The sequence below is a fragment of the Protopterus annectens genome, chromosome 4.part0 (assembly GCF_019279795.1).
Source record: "Protopterus annectens isolate FY-2018-M chromosome 4.part0, PAN1.0, whole genome shotgun sequence".
In the NCBI taxonomy this organism is placed as follows: Eukaryota; Metazoa; Chordata; order Ceratodontiformes; family Protopteridae; genus Protopterus; species Protopterus annectens.
This window is the reverse complement of record NC_056733.1, coordinates 582517298-582536622: the sequence shown is the minus strand read 5'-3', so window position 1 is coordinate 582536622 and position 19325 is coordinate 582517298. Positions and strand designations below refer to the sequence as shown.

The 19325-nt window shown below is 39.9% G+C and overlaps 1 protein-coding gene across 1 annotated transcript in view; it reads left to right on the top strand.

Annotated features, from left to right (window-relative positions):
* The window catches only part of MYO1H (myosin IH), an 835299-nt gene that overhangs the window by 663853 nt on the left and 152121 nt on the right, over positions 1–19325 (top strand). Inside the window, exons 27-28 of the mRNA XM_044068514.1 lie at positions 5275–5410; positions 17898–17968. Of these exons, the coding sequence (XP_043924449.1) occupies positions 5275–5410; positions 17898–17968 (207 nt within the window). The remainder of the gene's footprint in view (positions 1–5274; positions 5411–17897; positions 17969–19325) is intronic.

Sequence of the window (19325 nt, the reverse complement as noted above, 5' to 3'; positions counted from 1 at the left end):
GTACTCTCGATTTCTAGTAAGCTCTTGTGCTTTTTTCTCTCTCTCAAGCATTTTCTGTTGAAACATTGGAAAGTATTTCACTGGTATAGTCTCTCTGTGGTCTTTATTACCAGAAGAGCAAGAAGCAGAATCTCCTTCAGTTTCAGATGGGTACAGTCATTTGAATCTCACACCTGCTTCTCAACATTCCCTGAATAATTGGATACATTTACTACTTTTCTGCCTGGTGTAAAATGAGTAGTCATTCTCCACAAACACTCTGCTGTCTCCCATTTTTAGTATTTTGTCCTTCTGCCACAGTTTTTCAGAATTAACTCCTTCTGCTGGTAAGACTACATTTTACTATAAGGTTGCATTGTACCTTGTACAGATGAATATTTTTCAGGTCTGTATTTTAGTTTGTAGGCTAAAGTGAGTTGTAAGCAGTTAAAGTAGTGTGGAAGTTTAAGCCAGTTAAGATCTTTTAGGGGGTATTTGCAGCAAATCTGGCAATTCTATTATAAACCATTTCTAGTTTGCTTTTTAGTATGGAGTCGAGATTAGTAAAGATAGGTGATGCATAAAGTAGGAATGGGAGTAGGTATACTTTTGCTACTAATTTTTTGAAGTGGTCAGTAAGAAAAATTCTTCAGCCTATATAGAGGGAGTCTATTTTTCATTTTTTTCTTTCTTTTTTTTGATGACTTGAAAGAGATGGTGATCATATTTGAGATGACCGTTGATTCATATTCCAAGGAATTTGGTTTAAGAAACACATTCTATGTTATTAGATAATAGAATATAGAATGAAAATTTTGTTTAAGGTAATTTTTAGGGCTAAATAACATTAGCTTTGTCTTTTTGGGGTTTACAAGTAGGTCTGAGTTCTCTAGCCAGGATTCAGTAGATAAGAAGGCTTGTTGGGTGATGTTTTGCAGGGAGGATAGCATCTGAGCAGATGACATGAGTGTAGCATCATCTGCATATTTTTTATGGTTGCTTGCTTGGAGGCAGAGTGTAGATTGTTAAGAAAGATATTAAAGAGAAGGAGCCCTAGATTTGATCCCTGCAAGATCACAAAACACATTTCTGTCTCCAGGTATTAGTTATATGAGCCCATCTGTTATAAGACACTTCTCTCTGGTACTGATTATATGATAGCATAGCTATCCTTATCAAAGATATTAAGGGTTCAACATTTTAAAGGAAATTGTTGTAAAACTACAAGATACCAAGAACAGCTTATGGATACTGTTTAGTACTGTGTTAAAATAAATTATAAACATTAATTGCATCAGATATTTTAGGTACATTTGTCTAATAGCAGCTATTAGTTTATTTTTTAAATGACCAATAAACCAAACCAGTGGTCTGAGTGCCCAAGATAAAAACTAGTAAACCTAAAGTAAGGCACACACGAAGCTCAGCAAAGCAGACAACTGCTTTAATGAACAAGCACAAAAACAATCCACAGCAAGCTAAATCACAGCAGCACAGCACAGCAAATGAAATTGCAAAGCACAAGCAACAGCACAATAATGCTGTAAAGTTAATCCACATACGTTTTCGTCACAACTTCATCAGATACCTTACCTCTCTTCCTTTGATGAATAAATAAACTAATCTAATTCAAATGAACCAATGAGTGAACAAATTCAATTACACATGCAAAATGCATTAAAACACATGAACCTTAAAGGTGAATGAATCTAAAAGTTAAAACCAATAGTATATATAATAAATAGATATAATAAATAGATATGTATATATATTTTGTTATATAAAATGCTTCAAACATAAACCTTAGTTAAATTGCTTTGTTAAATATAAGTATTACCAGCACAAACCTGAAATGCTTCTAAAAATGTTTTTTCAAAAGCAGAAGCTAAATTGAATCCAAAATACAATGTAATAGCACCATCTTGTGGAAATTAAATTAAATGCATGTTCATCTTGTTAAAAGATAAATACATGTATTATTATTAAAATAAACCATAAAATATAAAATGCTTGTATATATAATATATAAAATTATTTAAAATATAAATATAAATATTATAATAATAACATATTATAATTTAGCTGATCTCAATTTCAGCACAGGTTTCAAGGATAACATTTCATTTAAACCAGGGGAAGAACTTGCATCAAGAATTATTTTAACTTATATTTAACAAAGCAATTTTAACTAAGGTTTATGTTTGAAGCATTTTATATAACAAAATATATATACATATCTATTTATTATATCTATTTTATATACTATTGGTTTTAACTTTTAGATTCATTCACCTTTAAGGTTCATGTGTTTTAATGCATTTTGTATGTGTAGTTGAATTTGTTCACTCATTGGTTCATTTGAATTAGATAAATTTATTTCTTCATCAAAGGAAGAGAGGTTAGGTATCTGATGAAGTTATCGTGACAAAAACATATGTGGAGTAACTTTACAGTGTTATTGTGCTGTTACTTGTGCTTTGCAATTTCGTTTGCTCTGCTGTGTTGCTGTGATTTAGCTTGCTGTGGATTGTTTTTGTGCTTGTTCATTAAAGCAGTTGTCCGCTTTGCTGAGCTCCGTGTGTGCCTTACTTTAGGTTTACTCATTTTTTAAATGGCTTGTCTCAACAATGTCAGGATCACTACTGCTACCTAAAATATATTCTGGTCAGCATTTAGCTAATGAAAAATGAAATCCCAGTTTTTTCTGAATGCCCTAACCAACTGTGGGGCATCACCATTATAAGGAATGACCACAGCACCCCTTTTCTTATCATCAGTGCTGTTCAAACTTGGATAATCACATTCATCAACTTGATTGGTCCCCCATATCACAAAATAGAGGCAAACCTGTTGTTCCTACCCTTAAGGATTTCATCCTTTATTTCACCCAATAATTTCAAGGGATAACCCCTTTCTTTGAACAATTCTATTGTAAGCCACTTCTAGTTGATAGTCACTTGTCAGCCTTGACAAACAAATTGTCCTTTAACAATGCCTCTTTTTTCTGGAAGAAGGGATAATTATTATAATTCAAAAAGGAATTTGAGTAGGTGGTCTTACACCTATAGACTTGCTATTTAATGTTAGTAAGGGCACCTTGATGCATTCAGGTAAAATTAGCTATAGCACATAAATATCCAGAGGGATGCAAGTATCTACTGTGGAGACATGATGCAGGGATGTGGGAATAACTCCAGACTAAAAATTTAGCTTGAGGTTTTTTATAAAGGATCTGGTTATAGCACATCAACAGAAAGATGGGCATTTTATTACATCATTTTAATTATGTCATTTTAAATCTAGGGAGGCATAATACTTTTCATAATCTGATTAAACCCTGAGTCAAGCATTGCACAGTAGTCCGGAATCTGTACATGGAATATGATATTGTGTCTAATGAATGGGCAGAGACACTAGCTAAAATGTGTTGCAGGCATGACTACCTGGCTTTTACTTATAACCTTAGAAGACTAAGGTAATTTTCTCTGTTATATAACAGGATTATGGGTAATCTAATAACAATGTATATGAATATGAGTAATGAGTGTCTGCCTGATATCTTTGCTTGACTACATCAGGCAAGAGATGTATTATGAGGGATGGTCATTGGAGGCTGTCAGTCCTTAAATGCAATTCCGCTAGAAGACAACACCAGTTTATGGAATGTACAGCCACCTTTAAGGACAGGCTAGATAAGGCAATGGGGGACAGTAACCGAGGAAGTGAATGATTTGGCAGATAATGTCCAAATTGAATTAGTTTCTCTGTCTGTATGTAGTATGTATATTCCCCATGAGGTAAGTTCATCAGTAATGCAGGATCCCTTCAAAGGCCCACTTCTGTTGTCAGGACTGAGCTCAAGAACAGCCGGGACACTTATTATGGGAACAGTTATTTTGGTATATTGGCAAGCTAGAAGGGCATTAATCCCTGTGCTTGAAATATTTGTATATGTTCTTTTTAGTGGCTTAAAAATAAACTGCATGCACTCAGTTGAATCTACCCATCCTTCAATTCAGCTTTTTGGTCTCTTTCCCTAACAGCTAAAGTAGACAAAAATGATGGTTGTGAAAGTACTCTTGACTGAGTCCTCAAAGTTGCCACTGAGGACAGTATACAGGCAAGCATCATGGTTGATTCTCACTCAGTCATTACTTGGCAATGTTCGCAGCATGGAGGCACAGAGAAATCCATAAGGTTTGGCAATTCAAAAAATCTAAAAAGGAATTAGAAGTTGTATTCAAATTTTGAAACCTGTCAACCAGAGTACATTATACTAGTTCTAATTGGCGATGCAGTATATAACTTGAAGAGAAACTTCTAGAATGACAGTCTTAGACAGTGTGGCCCCTAGTGAAGAAGGCATGTAAGGTTAAAAAAACTACCCTTAATCAGTCCCAGTGCCTCACAATGACTATCTCTGGTCTTTTTATCATCAGTACAGACTTGAAACCAGTCTGATTAAATATAAGGAATCTTGAAACACAGTAAACATTGAATACACACCAGTAAAAAGAACTTTTATGAGAAACATCTACATGCAAATAATCCTGGTCATAAATCTACTCCCCTCTAAATTCTTTCATGAAAATAATAATATATTGTGACAGATTGTGGAATATGTTTCCATGATACTGTAAAAATATGGATAATAGCATTTTGAAAAACAACCTCTTAAAGTTTCTATTAAAAACCTGTTTACAGAAAAAATGAAACTGTCACTATTATGAAATCTGGTTGCTAAGAAATAAAAACAGAAATAGAAATGTGTAATACATAACTTTGGTTTCTGTTTCTATGAGTAATCCCGGTGTTATTTATTGTGTTCCCTTTGTTTTGATATCCTACCAAATTTATCTGTCATACCTTAAAAGTTATTTATACTGGATTTTTAAGTCATCTCACATGCTTGAATTAGTCTGTATTGTTTGTAGATTAATTTGTACTGCAAGTGAACTGAAATAAATATAGATTTTACTATATGACTATTATGTACACCTATAGATACATGTTGAATAATGCCCTTTGTTGCTCTTATGTCCAGCTGGACTTTGCTAGACAGCAAATGTAATTCATTAATTAAATAATTATCTGTACACTTACCTCCAGAAGTAATTGTGTTACCTTTCAGGGAGTACAACCTTCCTCTACTAACACTATTCATAGGTGACAAGCCAAAGTAAATTAACCTAGCTAGCCATATCAGTACTCAGAGGTTATCTATGCATTCAAAATTAGAATATAAGAGCTGCAATTGCCCAGTTACAGTTAATGTATTGCTTTTCCCTTGTGTAGTATGGAGTTCCAGTGATTAAGATTGACAGGAATGGCTTCAAGCAACGGCAACGTCAGCTCATCCTAACCCAGACAACAGCCTACATTGTGGAGGAGGCCAAGATCAAACAAAAAATTGAGTATGCAACTCTTAAAGGTAAAGGAGCCAAACTAGTAAATATTTAACCTGCTGGTCTTATTTCAGTTACTGTTCTATGACAATATACACATTCACTCTCTTTTACATCCAGTTCAGTGACAATAAAAGGTCACTCCATTACTCAAACAGCATATCACATAATATAACTACTGTACCACTGATACTTCTTTTTAAATGTATCCTTTGTTGACCTGGGTCAGTTCCACTAGGCTAATAGCCTCTTTTCAGGGGAGACCGGAGATGGCACTTATACTACTAGGGGAGATTTGGGTGGGGCGTCAGGAAAATTCCCCTACTCTTTTAAAAAAAATGCCATGGGATCTTTTATATTCACCTGACCTACTCAGGCAGATGGGACTTCAGTTTAACATCTCATATGAAGGATGACACATTCAGGAATGCTGCACTGCAGTGTCAGTAATCAGTATATCTGGGGAGGGAATAGAACCAACAGCCTTCTGTAAACAAGGTGAGTGTGCTACCTGTTGTGCCACTGACAGTGACCAGTGACATTATCAGATAGCTGATGCTACATCAAATATCAGCACAAATTTAATATCTATGCATTGCTCAGTAAAATCCTTATAAAAAACTCTAACTAATAACAATGGCATCAGTCCAACAAAAAAGTAAGTGATAAAAAAATGTATTTATTTATTTGTCTGTTGACTGGGAAAGTCCGACAGGGCAGAGTCCATTTTCAGCGGAGGCCCTGAGAGAAAAGCTCCACCACAGTACATTTATATTAACATGAGAACTTCAGACAGTTCTCAGAAAAAAAAAACAGTTACATTTCTCATGAAATAAATATAATTACAAGACCGGTATAAAAAGTAAAATATTTCCATTAAGAATTATAAGTCTATACAGATGTTCCAGCTGTAAAATCTTGCAGAAGTAAATGGATTGATACTGCAGAAGGGAAACATTATTGTAAAGAAGTTTAGTGTTCTTTCAATTCAGTAAATAGAGGTTTGCAAAGACTTCAAGATACGCAATGAAGTTACCTATAAAATTATATAGGAAGGGAGATTTTCTTATTGTGTAGGTTTATAAAGAGTTCATGAGCTATATTAAAGTAAGTTATAAAAATGTATACAAACAATGAACATCCAGTTAATATACATTCAATGTTCACACTACTGGAGGTAAAAAGACAGTCATTTTCTTCTTTCCAAAAATATGCTTAATGCAAAACATAGACATAATATTAAATAAAATAGGTGTCTAGAAATGAAATAATATGAAGTTTCTGTATTGGTATTTAGTAACTTTATTAAAGGCCTCATAGTCTTCAGTCAGAGTTTTAATAAGAACATCAAACAATTTCACAGCAATAAAGCCTTATTATTTGTGGTGTCATGTGCATTTTTATGTACATCAAAGCCTGGGGCAGTGGACCAGAGGAGGGGTAGAGAGCAGGAGAGAGATTCGACGAAAGAGAAGAGGAAGAGGTCTCTGGACCTCATGTCACCCAGTAAATCTGCTTGGATCCATGACTCCCCTCGGCTTTGATCGCTGAGGTTCTTCCCAGAGCCAGAGGAGGCACACCCGGTCTCCCGAGCCTCAGCTCCCTGACCAGCCAGGTCGGAGTCTGTGACCTCGTCTCGGTCCACCTGGTCTCTCTCGGACATGGATCTGGATAAGATGATGAGGCACTTTATCCATACACAGATCCAGATGGGGGTCTTGCCAGCCCCCCCACCCTCAGGAGGGGGGAGCTTGCTTCCCTTTTTTTCAGTCTATTACTCCTTCCCTGATCCGACCTTCGGCTTTGGAGTTCTCGGATCCAAGGTTGGCCTTGGTTAGGGCGTGAGCACTGACGGTCCTCGCATCCTCAATGCTGACAGCTGCCTGGAGCATCTCAGATCCAACCAGTTCAGATCCGAGCTGCTCTCGGAGCTGGAGCCTGGGGGTCAGATCCGAGGGAGTGGAACCTTTATCATCGGCTCTGATGTTGTCGGTCCAGGTTTCTTCTCTCGGAGCTCCAGCCACTTCAGGTCCGGCTCCGATTCTCGCATCGTACCCGGGGAGACTGGACTCCTTATTGGCTTCACAGGAGGTCTGCTCTCCTTCAGCATTCGATGTGGTAGAATGGGTCCACTCCATCGGATCGAGGACCCTGACCGCCCCCTCGGGCTCCACCCAGACCCCCTCAGCTCTGTCTATGGTCTCCATCATCTTACCAGAGGGACAGCCCATGCCTGAATGGACCCAGACAGTTCTCCCAGAGGAACAGATGGCTTGCAAGCACTCCACAGAGAGCCCCACTGGAGATGTGCCTCGCAAGTATACATGGAAGAGGAGGCACTTGAACTCCCCTGAGTCCCTAACCAAGGACACAGACATAGATGAGGGGGTGGGCTTCCCAAGGTCATCTCCCCATGATGTCTCCTTTGGAGACATCATGGAGATCCTGCACCAGTGGGGAGGTTGGTCTGACCCCAAGCCCTCCTCTGATGAGTCTGTGTCTCTGGAGGCCTTCGGCATGGGCCCATCTATGTCTTGGGTGTCCCCCCATGGATCCTTTATTGGATTTGATCACCTCACGGGCATGGAAGGAACCTGATACCATGGACCTGATCCCCAAGTGCCCTGATAAGGTTTTGAGTCCCCCTATAGACGGGCCTTCCTGGAACAAGGGCTCCACTGTGGACACCATGATGGTAGCAGCAGCCACAAAGAGGGAACTATCTCAGGAAAGTTCTTCGGTCCACCATCCTGACCGAGAGTCTCGGATGATGGACCGTCTAGGCAAGTGGGTGTATGCTTCAGCTACCTTTTCAATAAGGGTGCTGCACTACTTGGTCCATGTCACGAGAATCCAGCATGACCTGGTGAAGGAGCTGGAGGAGTCTCCACCCAAGTCTATGGTGCAGGAGGACAAGGCTTTGTTCTCCGCAAAAATGGCCACTTTGAGAGCAGTATCGAATATTTCCATGTGACTCCTCTCCCATGCAATGGAAGGAGTGGCTAGGGCAGCTGGATCTGGCATGTCCATGAGGCTTAACGCTTGGCTCAGGTTGCGCCAATTTACCGAACCCTTTAAGGCGTCCTTTGCCAATGCCCCTTATGACGGCTCGACTCAGTTCGGTAAGACTGTCAAAGAGACACTAGTCCAGAGTGAGAAGGATGGGAAGACACTGTCTGCCATCGGGATCCGCTTCTCTAACCCTCATAGGTTCATAGGTTCATATGTAGGTACTAGACTATCGGCTCAAGGGCCTATGTAAGCCTAGCCAACAAGGTTCCCTGGCTTACGCCACCCAAGAAAGTTATTTTCCTGTGCCACTGCTCAAAGGACCTTTTCCCGGAACCAGAGAGGGCAAAAGAAGATGTGGTTCCAGAAGTCTCAGTATTCCCAGGACACTCGGGGCACTTCTTCCCCCAGAGGAAGAGGGGGACAGAATGAATGCCGGCCCAGAGGCCGAGGGGGTCCGTGAAACTTCGGGTCTCGAGAACCTTTTTCTGACAGACCTGGGCAGCAACCCTGAAGGGTTGCACAACTGCTGTACTCTAGAAGCAGTCGGGGGACGATTGTCCTTGCACCCAGCAGCATGGGAGTCCATAACAATGGACTGCTGGGTGCTACAAATCATATCCAGAGGATATTCTATCCCCTTTGTGGGTTCTCCACCCCCTCCCAAGCACCTTCCGGATGGAAAATTTCCAAGCTGCTAGGAAAACGAGCCATCAAAACCGCCCCCCCAAATCAGTCCAGATCTGGCTTCTACTCTAGGTTCCTTTTGGTGCCAAAGAAAATGGGGGATTTAAGGCCCATTCTGGAGCTCTCTACACTGAACCTGTCAGTGGCCAAAAAAAAGTTCTGGATGGTCACACTACAGTCCATCATGCCGTACTTGCAAGAGAGTGACTGGATGTGCTCGTCAGATCTCCAGGATGCTTGCTATCACATAAAGATGCTCAGAAGCTCCAGGAGGTTCCTCTGCTTCTGGCTAGGAGCCAATCATTACCAATTTTGAGCCCTACCCTTTGGCCTCACCAAAGCCCCCAGGGTGTTTACCAAAGTGATGGCAGTGGTAGCGGCTCACCTGAGGCTTCAGGGGATTCAGGTCTATCCGTACCTGGACGATTGGCCCTTCACTGCTCCCACCAGGCGTCTACTTTCCCAAACCAGGGACTACTTTCTGACACTTGCCCTGAGTTTGGGTATCACAATCAACACATCCAAATCTCTACTAGAGCCTGTACAGGTGATAGACTACATTGGTGCCAGGATAGACACACTCCAGGGCAAAGTGTTCCTGACCTCAGAGAGAGCTCAAAACCTCAGGATGCATGTCTCCCTAATTTACCATTCTCATCTCCCAACAGCAGAATCTGTATTGAGGGCCCTAGGCTCGATGGCAGCGACCTTAACTCTCCTTCCATGTCCCCGACTACATATGCAGATTCTTCAGTGGACTTTGGTGGTTCAGTGGTCCCTGTTGGATTTACCACTAACTTATCCTATCCACCTAAGTCAAGTCTGTTGGTCATCCCTCATATGGTGGATGAGCTCTCTGGACATTTTGGAGGGATGACCCTTCGTTCCAGCCCCGGTCACAGCCACAGTGATCACGGATGCCTCCCAACTCGGGTGGGGGAGCATTGTTTGGGCAGGACAGTCCAAGGCCTGTGGTCCCCCATGGAGACCAGTTTGCATATCAATGTCCTAGAGATGAGGGTGGCCCTTTTAGTGTTGCAGGCCCTTCATGCCTTTCTTCCTCTGTGGACAATTGCTATTCAGTCAGACAATATGTCAATAGTCTGGTACATCAACAAACAGGAAGGGACCAGATCTTACCCCCTTTGTTGCAAGGCCATAAGAGTGTGGGAATGGGCGATCTCCACAGGTCGCTAATGCACATTCTGGGATGGTCCAACATTCTAGTGTATAGGCTAAGTCAGAGCATTCTGATGCCTTATGAGTGGTCGCTGAATCCGTCAGTAGTGGAACAGATCTTCAGCTAGTGGGGTCGGGTCAACCTTGCTGCAATCTCTTCGCATCTCCTTCCAACGCAAAGTGCAGCAGGTTTTTCGCTCTGAACCCCCCACCTGGGGAGTCCCCCAGAGATGCTCTAGTTCATGCTTGGCCTCCCTGTCTTCTGTATGCTTACCCTCCAATCCCTCTCATCCTGAGGTTTCTGCAGAAATAAATAAAATAATTAATAAAATATTGGGAGAGGTAATGAGTTCTCAGCAAGGAATATTATTTATAGATGGGGACTGGAATTGGATTTGCAACAGTGAGGATGTAACTCGGGGGGGGGGGCTAGAAAGAAAAAAATATATAACAAAAGAGGATAGATTTTAATGGCATTTTAATATTTGGAATGGAAGATGTGAATTCAGTAGTAGGAGCTAGGAGAGAATTTACGCATTATTCCACAAGGTACAAAAAATTGGCTAGGCTAGAGAGAAATTATATTTCACAGGTACTTGTGCATTTGATTGAAAGTTTTGATACACATCCAATAACTATTTCAGATCACGCACCAATAAAAACTAAAATAAAAATGCATGGTAATTAAATAAAAATGAGACTTTGGCACTTCCCCACCTATCTGTTAAACAGAGATGAATTTAAGGAATGGGTAATGGAAATTATTCAGGAGTTATTAGGAAAGATATACATTTCATCATATAACTTGGGAGTGGGATAAAATTAAACTGGAGTTTAAAAATGGGGTAGAACTAAAAAAAGACATATGGTTAGCAAGTAACAGGAATTATTTAGAGGGACTGACAAAGTTTAAAGTATTGTAGAACAGGGGGGATCTCATAGAACAAGAAGAGATGTAACTGCAGCATGCTAAAGAGAAAATAAGGGACTATCTTGATAATATGTATTAGTTCGGAAAGACTGCTGTTAAGCAACTGTTTTTTGATAACTTCAGAGCACAAAAGCTTTTAGCACAACAGCTCAAGCAACAGAAAGTAGAAGTGATTGTTGCCATGTTTAAAAAGGCTATAATGAAGAAAATAATCATAGATCCTGTACAGATATTAGAAATATTTTGGAAATGTTATGAAAATCTGTATAAAACAGAGAAATGTAAAAATCAAGAAAACATACAAATGGAAATGTTTATGGAAGAATTAAATATGCCAAGGTTAGAGACAGATGACGCTCAATTACTAATAGTTAGAATAGGAAGAGATGAGATAAAAATGTTGATGTGTAACCAATCTGCAGGAAATTTTCCAGGAATAGATGGTATTCCTGTGGAAGCTTGGAAGCTAGGAGAGGAGAAGAAAGTGATAAAGATCTGGAAAGGTTGTTTAACAGTATGTTAACAGGAGAAGAAGCACCAACATCCTGGAAGAAAGCTATGGTGGCTGTAATACCTAAGGATGTTAAACACCCATCAGATCCAACTTCATATAGGCCCATTTTGATTATAAACCATGATTACAAAGTGTTGATGTCTATAATGGCTAAAAGAATGGCAAAGGTAATGCCTAAACTGATAGATATGGATCAGTTTGGTTTTGTGAAGGAGAGGCAAACATTTGACAACATTAATACAGTAATGATCCACAAGGAAGTAGAACGTAAGGCAATACCACTGTTGTTGGTTGGTCTTGATGAAGAGAAACCATATGATAGAGTAAGCTGGGATTTTATGAGTAGGGCAATGGAATTATTTGCATCCTCTAACAAAATAATAATAAGCATGAAGCATCACAGAAGAAAGGAGGACCCACACACACAGAGAAACAGGGATAAGCAAAAGATTGACTCTCTGGATGTTACCCCATCCAGCATGGCAACCCCATAAATGTATCCTAGTGTTTAGGTCTTCATTATCATTTGTGGCACCAAATAACATCAGACAGTTGGGAAGTTGAGAATCATTCTAGAAGGTTACATCTGGCACTGGTATTCCCTCTGTTCCCCAGTTTCAAGGGATTCTTCCACATCCTCACAATCAAAATGGCCTGTTAACTCCAGTTTTGAATCAGATGCTGTCTCATGGAGTAAAATAATAGATTTCACCAGTTCAAATGGAAAATACTTTATTCAATATTTTTTTCTGGTGCCAGAGGAAAGAGGGAACCTGAAGACCTGTCCTAGACCTTTCTTTTGTAAACCTGCACATCTTAGTTCCAAAGTTCAAAATGCTTTCTCTACATTCTCTGTTACCCCTTATTCATCCTTCCATTTTCTGATAACTTTAGATTTAAAAGGTACTTAATATCATATCATATTCTAATCAGCAACAATTGTAGATGCTTTTTGTGTTTCTCTGTGACTCTTCTGAATTTTCATTTTGCTGTTTTGCCCTTTGGGTTATCTACATCCCTAGAATCTTTACAAAGTTACTGTCTCGTTCAATATCCCATTGCAGGTTGCAGGGCAGTCACATTTTTCTTTATCTAGACAATTACCTGATTTTTGCAGATACATTCAATGTTTGTTCATAGATTCATAGGTTCATATGTGTTTACTAGGCTAATTACCACAAGGGCCTTTTAAAGCCTAGCCATGCATCACAAATCTCTGACAGGTTCTGGTACCCTTGATAAGTATAAGCAGGGGTCTGGGAGATGAACCATTTACAGGTTGCCTGTGTCCATTAGAGACATTCATGCCAAGCCAGGGATGAATTTCCTATTCCCCATCCAATTGTCCAAGTTACACTTGAATGGAGTTAGGGAGGAACTCTGCTTCACATGGATGGGAAGCCTGTTCCAAAGATGAGGTAGTCTCTGGGATACATATCTGTCTCTCCAGCAGCATCTATTTATATCACTGGCAAGACTTAAGTCTTTAGAATGGGCAATTCTGGTGCTGTTTGTTTTGTTCATATGCAGGAAGTCCATCAGAGTAGGGTCTGACAATGCCCTGTATGCCAGGCATTGATCTCACGTCAACAGCCTGTTGACAAAATACAGGGATAGGGACTTGAGGCAGTCTGCATAGGACATTTTACTTATGTCCTCTATTCTTTCAGTGAGGACCCTCTATGGATGTTCTATTTGTTGGATACACCTGGTTAGGTACATACCAAAGTGGGAATTGTACTCAATGATAGGTCTGATCAATGACAAATACAGTGGAACAATGACTACCTTGGATCTATATGCTATACCTTTGTTTATAAGTTGTACAACATACAATGACTTCCTCACTGCTGTAGACACATGATGGTCAAAGGCTAGATTACTGTCTATGTGTGTCCCTGATTACTGTCTATGTGTGTCCCCAAGTCCCTGACTACTGAGTCAACTCTAAGGGGTGTGTTGTCAATATAATAGTTACCAGGGGTGGAGGACCTTCTGAAGGATATTATTATGCATTTCTTGGCATTTAGTTTTAGTTGATGGCTCTGACACCAGTTGTATGTCTGTGTCAGCCCTTCCTGGAGAACCTTGTGTCTGTGTGGGATTCAGTGACAGCTCCTAATTTGCAATCATCTGCAAATTTAGTCAACCAGAGACCAGCAACATTGGCCTTGACTTCAGAGATGTAAATGCCAGAAAGTAGTGGTTCATGGACTGATCCCTGAGGGACTCCACTTGTGTCTGGCCTCGTTGTAGAAGTGGACTCCCCAATTTTAACTTCCTGAGTACTGTCTGTGAGCCAGTTGGTTATCCACCAGGTGACATACGGGTTTGTACCTAACCTCCTGCGTTTGTCAACAATGTCCAAGTGTGGTATTCTGTCAAATGCCTCAGTCAGGTCAAGGTAGGCAATGTGAAACATTTTGCCCTCACCCATTGCTTTGGTGACTTTCTCAAAAAAGCCTACCAGGTTGAGTAGGCATGACCTGCCCTTGATGAAACCAAACTGGGTTTGGTCCATTGTCTGGAGCTTTACTATATCATTATTGATCATTTCCCTGATAATTCTTTCCATGGCTTTGCATACAAGAATAGAGATACTTATGGGTCTGTAGTTTCCAGGGTCTGTAGATGGCCCACCTTTATGCAGAGGGATGACTGTTGCTGTTCTCCATTCAGGAGGCACAAAGTCTGTTTGGATGCTACAGTTAAATAGCAATTCCAGAGGGCCTGATAAGTCATGTTTCATGCTTTTTAAAAGGCATCCTGGGATATTGTCTGGGCCCACTGATGCAGTGTTCTTTGCCTTAGAGAGAGCATTAAGGACCTGTTCCCTAGTGATAGCAGGGGAAGTTATATGTCATGGTATTTCCTGAGGGGAGGTTGAAGGGGAGAGAGGGGTAAAGTTGGAGCTGAATTTATCAGCCAGTAGGTTTGCTATATCTTCTGGCTCAGTATAGGTGGCTCCATTTCCAATGAGCTTTGCACACAATTGGCTTTGGTAAACTTTATTTGTCCTCTGAGTTGTTTGTTTAGTTTGATGAATGTGATGTTATCCCACTGGGTGCTGCTACTCCTAATTTTTGCCATGATTTTCTTCCTTCTGTTACACTGATTTTGTAATTCCACCATGTTGACTTGTTTTTTGAGTTAGTTCTGTATTTCTTCCTGGTGGGTAAAGCTGCATCTATGTAGCGATTAGCATGCTTGTATAGGGTTTTTGTGAACAGTTCTGCATAGGCAGTTCATCTTCATCCTCCATACTAGTTTTGCACCTAGTGAATGGAGAACAGCTAAAGTCATTCTTCTGCATAAGGAAGGACCTTCCACAGAGCCAGGCAGTTACAGACCAATACGTCTGACCAGCCTCACATGCAAAGCTATGAAAACACGTATCATAGAACTAATCAATAAGGACATACGGAACCTGCAAACACTAGACCCATCTCACTTTGAATTTGTCAAGGCCAGGTCATGCTTACTCAATTTGGTGGACTTTTTTGAAAAGGTCACTAAAGCAATGGATGAAGGTAAAACAGTACAGACCGCATATCTCGACCTATTAAAAGCTTTTGGCAGAGTCTCTCATTCAAGCATTGTAGGAAAGTTAAATAAACTGGGAATAAAGTCCTATATCACCCATTAGATTGCCAGCTGTCTCACAGATAGGATGCAGGAAATCAAAATAGGGGAAGTTACCACAAAGAGACGAGCCACCAGTGGAGTCCCCCAGGGATCTGTGCTGGGACCTCTCCTGTTTGACATTTACTTCTTTGAAGTAAAAGCCAATACCAGACAGCTCTGGTTGATTAAATTTGCAGATGACTACAAGCTAGGAGTAGTCACTGAAACCCCAGATGACTTAGCCATCCTACAGGAAAGTTTTCCCGCATAAATGACTGGTTCCAAAATCACGTACTGATAATAAATGCCAAAAATGCATTATTTTATCCTTTGGAAGTCATCTACCCCAGGAAACTACAACATCAACAATACACCCCTAAGAGTTGACTCACTTGTTCAGGATTTTGGAACTTATGTGGACAGCACCCTAACATTTGACCAACATTTGTCAGGTCTCATAAGAAATCTGTCTATATTGCATAGCTTATAAATAACGGGATTGTGTCTAGGTCTAGAAATGTCATTGTCCCTCTTACTCAGTCCTCATTAGGCCAGTCACTGAGTATATATAACATACTTAAATATTCCTACTCATCAAATATAACTCCTCCTACTATCACTAGGGAACAGGTCCTTAATGCTCTCTCTAAAACCAAGAACACTGCATCAATGGGCCCAGACAATATCCCAGGATGCCTACTTAATAGCATGAAACATGACCTATCAGAAACTCTGGAATTACTCTTTAACTGCATTCTCCAAGTAGGATTCATGCCACATGAATGGAGAAAGACAACAATCATCCCAAAGTGGGCCATCTACAGACCCTGGAAACTACAGACTCATAAGTCTCACTTGTCTTATATGTAAAGCCATGGAAAGAATTATCATGGAGATGATCAATAGAGATATAGTAAACCTCCAGACACTGGACCAACCCAGTTTGGTTTCGTCAAGGAGAGATCATGCCTACTCAACCTGATGGACTTCTATGAGAAGGTCATCAAAACAATGGGTGAGGGCAAAGTCATTTACACTGCCTACCTTGACCTGGCCAAGGCATTTGACACAATACCCAACTCGGGTATTGTTGACAAACTCAAGAGGTTAGGTACAAACCTGTATATCACCTGATGGATAGCCAACTAGCTCACCGACAGGACCTAGGAAGTTAGAATTGTGGAGTCCACCTCTACAAAGAGGCCAGTCACAAGTGCAGTCCCTCAGGGATTAGTCATTGGACCGTTCCTTTTTGGCATTTACTTCTCAGAAGTCAAGGCCAATGTCAGTGGTCTCTGGCTGACTACATTTGCAGATGATTGCAAATTAGGATCTGTCATTGAATCTCACACTGACATAAATGTTCTCCAGGAACAGCTGACACAGACAACTAACTGGTGTCAGAGCCATGGATTAAAACTAAATGCCAAGAAATGCATAATAGTATCCTTTGGGAAGTCATCCATCCCTAGTAACTATCATATTGACAAAACACCCCTTAGAGTTGACCCAGTAGTCAGGGTCTTAGGGACACACATAGATAGCAATCTAGCCTTTGATCATCATGTGTCTACAGGGGTGTGGAAATCATTCTATGCTACGCAACTTATAAACAAGGATATGGCATCTAAGTCCAAGGAAGTCATTGTTCCACTGTATTCAGCATTCATCAGACCTATCATTGAGTACAATTTCCCCACTGGTCTGTACTTAACCATGCATATCCAACAATTGGAACATCCACAGAGATTTCTTGCTAAAAGAATACAAGGCGTAAGTAAAATTCCTATACAGACCACCTCAAGGCTCTATCCCTGTATTCTGTCTCCTACTGGATTTTGTGGGGAGATCTATTATCTGGCATACAGGGCATTGTCAAACCACACTATGATGGGCCTCCTGCATATCCACATAACAAACAGCACCAGAATTACCTGTTCAAAAGACTTAAACCTTGTCTGTGATATAAATAGGACCTGCTGGAGAGATAGGTGTGTATCCCAGAGACTACCCTGTCTATGGAACAGGCTAACCATCCATGTGAAGCAAAGTGCCTCCTTAACCCAATTCAAATGCAACTTGGACAATAGGATGGGAAACCAGAAAAATTAATCTGTGGTTTGGCACCTGTGTCTCTAATGGACAGAGGTAACCTGTAAATGGTTCACCTCCCAGGCCCATTCTTACACTTATCAAAGGTATCAGAACTTGTCAGAGATTTGGGATGCATGGCTAGGCTTAAAAAGGCCCTTGTGGTTGTTACCCTAGTCAACACCTATGAACCTATGAACTTACATGATTTTTAATATAAATTGTCACATATAGTGATACTTTAGTACTAGTTTAGGTTTGTTTACATATTTTTTTGCACAAAACATTTAATTTTATACATGACTGGAGCTGTCTCATTTTGCTGTGTAAATATTAATTTATATAGGTCTCACTATAAGGAATGTCTAATGCAACAGTACTATTCATTTTTAGTATTACTTGTTGCTTATTTGGCTATTTCTAGTTTAAAACTTAGTGAAACACTGCCATTATTCTAACAACTTGTTCGCTTTTCCAGGTATTTCTGTCAGTAGTCTGAGCGACGGAATTCTTGTCATTCATGTTCCTTGTGAGGACAACAAACAGAAAGTAAGAGTGCTTTACATTTTCAATACTGGTATGCATAAAAACTATTCCAAGAGCACATATTTCAAATTTGCTTACTGTACATTTACGGTAGGGTAAAATTTAAGTTCTAAAAGATTTTCTGCGTTATAAATTACGTGTTTAGTGTATACAATCTATTATCTTACTGGGAAGAGTTGGCAATATTTTTAGAACTGAAGTATTCTAGTATGCTACCATTGTTAATTTGCAAAGTAAAACAATAGTTAATATTAATAAATTATTGCTTTAATTAATAAAACAAATTTATCTTTGCTGTGAAATGTTGGAAAAAGTGGGATTCTACAAAGAATCCTATCTGTACATCACTGCTGGTCAATATCAGAGTTTAAAAAGGAAGCAGATACTGAAACATGGCCATAAGGAGTACATAAAGCTAACGGTCGGTCTCAGAAGTGTTGGTTTATGACAAGTGTGGCCACTTAAGAAGCACAATGAAAAGAAATGTAAAGAGGGCAAAACAGGGAGAAAATGGGAGGAAAGTATGAGTGGAAAATAGTGTTGTGTGGTGTATGATGTATGTATATTCGTGATTGTGTGTTTTGTGATTTTAGGTTTCGGGATTGTGAGTCATTCGCCTTTATAGTTTCGAGATACTGAAATTCGAGATTTCAGTATTTCGAGATTACAAAGGGGAACCATGTACATATAGATATAGATATATATATATATATATATATATATATATATATATATATATATATATATATATATATATATATATACACACACACTCACACACACACACACACACACACACACACACACACACACACACACACACACACACACACACACACACACACACATGTACATACACTCATATATAGGTTATTGCTCACTCATGGATAGGTGTAATTAGAGCGTGTTGTTTGTGTTGTCCAGGACAGATAGGGTGTAGAAATAGTGAGTGGATGAGGCTTCAGGAGGTCACTTATAGTTGCATAGATGATTGGTGAAGAGGTATGTTTTAAGTAGGCTTTTGAAGGAGGGTGTGGAGTTTTGTTGTCTGAGGTCAGGGGGAAGGTTGTTCCATATTTTTGCTATTTCATGGGCAAATAGTAATTCCCCGGATTTGTTTTTGCATGTGATGGTTTCGATTAAGGCTTTGTTGGAGGACCAAAGTTGTCTATTTGAATTCTAGAAGTTCAGCATGCCAGTCAGGTCAGGGTTTTTCTCAGGATAGTACAGAATTAGATGAGCTAGGTTGAGTTGATGGTACCTTAATAGGTTTGGAAATTCAAGCCAGTGCAAGGCTTCTAGGGAAAGGCAGTGGTGGGATCGTGATTTGGCATTGGTAGCGAATCTAGCGATTTTTTTT